This window comes from Rhagoletis pomonella, unplaced genomic scaffold, assembly GCF_013731165.1.
Source record: "Rhagoletis pomonella isolate Grant_MI unplaced genomic scaffold, Rhpom_1.0 Rhpom_scaffold_00006, whole genome shotgun sequence".
In the NCBI taxonomy this organism is placed as follows: Eukaryota; Metazoa; Arthropoda; class Insecta; order Diptera; family Tephritidae; genus Rhagoletis; species Rhagoletis pomonella.
In genome coordinates, this window is record NW_023458560.1 from 8,870,697 (window position 1) to 8,875,083 (window position 4,387).

Sequence of the window (4,387 nt, forward strand, 5' to 3'; positions counted from 1 at the left end):
TGTGAAATCAATTTTTTTTTTAATGATTGTAGATTGAAAAAAATATAAGCCACACTACCAGACCAAAGGAAAATGAATGAAATCCTACTTGTAAATGTTTCATGATTAAAATTTTAAATGATTTCACAGTTTTACAGCTCTGGTATTAAGGTACTATTATGCCAAAAAATATAAACAATCGATTCAAAATTCATACAAATTTTTTTCAATTTGACTTTATAGGATGGTTCTTCTGAGAGCAATGTCAAATTCAATCCCACTTTGTTGAATACATTTTAGGTGTAGACACGGGCGCACCCAGGAATATATTTTAGGGGGGTTTTATATTTCTGAAAATATATCACCGGAAAATACTGAAAATTTGCTTCAGATAATACCCTCTTTAAAATACATTTATGCAAGTTTTATGTACAGTATGTAATAAATAAATAAACGTTTTAAAATTCATAAACTGCACTTTATTTACAGATTAACAGAACTCAAACGCTTTTAACCGACTTCAAAAAAAGGGATGTTATCATCTCGCCGGAATACATAACTTTGGACCACGTGAACCGTTTTCAATAATCCTTTTTTTATTAGAAAGATAGTACCTCAAGGTTCGTCCCGTAATTTGTTTTAGAGATCCGATGATTGGATCATGAAGAAATTAACGGTACCCCTAAATTTGAATATGAGAATTGAAGTCGGTTGTGTCTTTCCTTAAAAACTACTTGTTTAATATAAAGTTCTATAAACTCAATATGCGCTCAACTTTCAAAAGTACCTAATAAAAAATTTTAAAAAAGAGGCAGTAAAATTAAATTTATTGATTCCATGAATTTTTGCACTTCTATGTTCATTTTTTCGATTTCTGGTTTTCGATAGAGATGGTGATTTTTCACGATTGCTAAATTTTTTTAATATTTCAAATACCGAAAAAATTAACTGAACTCTCAAGAAAAACGAAAAATTTATATAAAACGACGGACGAGAAATGGAAAAGAAATTTTCCTCTACCAAAATTTCTTAAATCAGTTTGCAGCTCTCAAGAAAAAAAATGCTCGTATATTTATTCCCTCATGAAAATTTACAGCAAAAGCAAAGCGCTTTTTCAAGCAACAGAAATTATAATAAATATTTCTTATAATTTCCTTGAGAGCTGGATTCTTAGCTTTAAGATACAGATTGTATTTGAGGTTATTAGCTTTAGGGGGGGTTTGAACCCCAAAACCCACCCCTTGTGTGCGCTAATGGGTGTAGAGTTGTCCGGTAGTAGCATTAGAACAAAAACAACATTTACATGTATGCAAGGTGTATTAAACAAGGTGTGATTGACAACTCAGTGCGGCTCTCTTTTTAGGTACTATAATGTCAAAAAGTATAAACAAACGAATCAACCCTTAGTGATACATGTATCTTGTCAGCACTGATGCCCTAGGCTTTTATTTCGATTATAGTTTGGTTTTACTTACATTACATATATTTTGTCAATAAAATAAAACAAATTGTTTATAAAGTCGTTTTAGCAATTTTCTTGTTTTTAATTGCCAAGTCTTATGCTTTGGTGCGTTTATTTTTATATTTAAATTTTTTATCCTAAACGTTATTCGACACTTATAAAAGTATGATTTTACATTTGTTTCCAATTTTATATGTGAGCTTAACCCTCCGATGAGTGACAGTGCCGATGACGTTAGATTCGTGAGAAGTCCTTAGGAACCTACAAAGAGTTGCTCGATGTTTCGACTGTACATGTGCAACTTCTTTGGTATTTATGTTGTCTTTTGATTAAATTAACGTCCTGCATATATATTAGGAATGAAATAATTTGAAGAACAAGTGAAAAAAGTCAAATTTTATTGATGATTTTTTATGGCATACAAGTAACAGAAAATGTGAAAAGTAATATAATGCTTTTTATTCGCATGAATTTATGCAGGAGTGCAGCTATGACATCGATGCAACGTTGCGGAATGTTCAGCACAGACTGCTTTGTTGCAGGAATAGCAGTATGACCTGGTTTTGCGCTGGCGTTTATAATGTGCGCGACATAAATGGCATGACGGACGATTGGAGCGTGGCGCGAATTCAGGTGCAGTTCCTGGGGCTGGCCTTGATATTACTTGTAAACATAGAAAGCGCAAATTATTAGCACATATTTCCATATCTAGTTGCATGAGAATTTAATTTTGGATATACCTTTACATCAAATGCTTCCATAGCATTACGAATGTTGGGATAGCAAGTTATGCGTGCGTTAGTGGCGCGGTCTTCAATATTTGAAATCGCTAGTTGTTTCGTTAGTAATTTTAAGAACGATCGTCGCTTATCAGATTTTTTAATTGGATCCATTTCGTCATATATTATAAATGCGGCTAACGCGGCAATATCTACCATATTGTAGAACATTGCAAGCGACCAGCGTTTTGTGGATCGTTTGCATGAATATGTACCGAGCATTTGATCCATGGTATCCACCCCAGATTTATGGGCATTGTAGTCCAGAACGACCATTGGTTTGTGCTTTTCGGATTCATTATCTACATTACAAGTATAGTGCATTGTGGATAAGAGTAGGACCGATTTATTTTTCTTTGGCACATATGAGCACAAAGAAACATTGTCTTCGTAGAACCCAAACAATGAGCTGAAAACGGGACGTGCCGAACTTTTTAGAAATTCTGGCGGGACAAATGTTTTATTAGAGCGGACTGTTCCAACAAACGCAGTTCTTTGCCTCATTAATGACAAAGCCACATCCAACGTTGTAAAGAAGTTGTCAGCATATACTGTGCGACCCGTGTGAAGATATTTTCCAATCAACTGATTCACAACGTTTTGACCTTGATTAACCTCTCGCTCTTGGCCTGCCAACTTTCCGGCGTAAATATTCCCTTTGAGAAGATAGAAAGACTTTGAGTCACACAACCACCAAATTTTTATCCCGTACTTTGCGGGTTTTGACGGAATATACTGCGTAAATCGTGTTCGCCCTCTATATGGAAATAACTGCTCGTCTACTGTAAGTGAATCTTGAGGGTTATATGCTGCTGCTAAATTGTTTTGTAACATCAACCAAACGGCATCTATAGCAGCAGTTTTGCCGTGAATTCACGTTATCAAAACGTATGAATTTTTTTATTAACATAAATCGGTCATATGATAATGCCGCCTTGTATATTGGAGCATGTGTTGGACTCCAGAGTTCTTTTGCTGGCTCGTTATTCGACTTCGACAGCCCAGCATGCAAAACTATGGCCAAAAATGCATCAAACTCTTTAAAATTGAATGGCTTCCACACCTTTTGTTTCGTTGGATTTGCAGCATTCCACGAAGCAGTCACCTGATTTGCCTTTCGATTCGTTTCGCGTATGATGATATCAGCGATATCTTCAGTGATCAGTGAACGGAAGATAGTTTTTGGATCACGAATAGTCCCCACTGGCCCTGGTTTAATTCTCGTGTAGTCGACGATATTATGTGCACGAATCCGAGAGTTCGGTGGGGGATCCTTGTACCATTTAGTGCCATTTTTAGATATGTAGTATCCACACTCTCTCTCAACGGGAGTTAGGTTTGCTATGTTTGCAGCACCTTCGTCATCTTCTTCATCTACCTCTTCGTTCATTTCCACATTCACTTCGCTTTCGATGTCAGATGCATCAGAATCAATTTCTGGTCGATAAGTTAAGTCAGCGCCATCTTCACTTTGGACGTCCAACCCATCAGCACTATCATCATCGCTTACCTCATTCATATACCTTTCAAAACGTTCATCAACGACACGCCTTTCTTCCTCAGTCATTCTCTGGTAGCGTGTACAATTTCGCAGAACCATGTCCGCAGCTTCCCAACCTGCATCTGCCATTGCTCTGAAAAAATGTCCAAAATCGTTTGACTTTCGCCTATATGTAATGCACTCCAATAATTACCAAAAATAAATCCAACAAAACTCGTACAGGAGAAAGGAAAATATTTACGAAATTTATGTTTCTACTACACAAAAAGTTAGCCGATTGATCCTGAACGAAAGTACACGCGGTACTCACAAAACACAAATTTCTAACACTGCAGTGCACTGTAATAACTTCCGAAAAGAAATCTAATAAAACTGGCACAGAAATTTATTTACGCAACTGTTTCTACGGTAAAATAAGTAGACAGACTGACGCTGAACAAAAAAAATGCCACGTGGTACGTATGCAACAACTAACGGTAAAATAACACGCCAGTTGTTAGAACTCATGACCAGTGCAAAATACATGCTTCCAAATTTACTGTTGCTTTTAAGTTTATTTATTTTAAGTGCATATCAAAACATGAAGACAAGTAACTTGTTATTTCTTCTAAAATTGTACAAGGTCCCTAGGGACCTTGTCACTAATCCGCGTACTATATATGTTGA

The 4,387-nt window shown here is 36.0% G+C and overlaps 1 protein-coding gene across 1 annotated transcript; it reads right to left on the reverse strand.

Moving 5' to 3' along the window:
* Positions 1 to 2,130: 2,130 nt before the first annotated feature.
* LOC118741551 lies at positions 2,131 to 2,544 on the reverse strand. Its single transcript, XM_036473550.1, has one exon. The coding sequence runs from the start codon at positions 2,542 to 2,544 to the stop codon at positions 2,131 to 2,133; it is 414 nt and encodes a 137-aa protein (XP_036329443.1).
* Positions 2,545 to 4,387: the final 1,843 nt, after the last annotated feature.

Excerpts from the sequence above, each read along its gene's own strand:
- LOC118741551 (XM_036473550.1), bottom strand. The coding sequence starts at position 2,544 with ATGCACTATACTTGTAATGTAGATAATGAATCCGAAAAGCACAAACCA.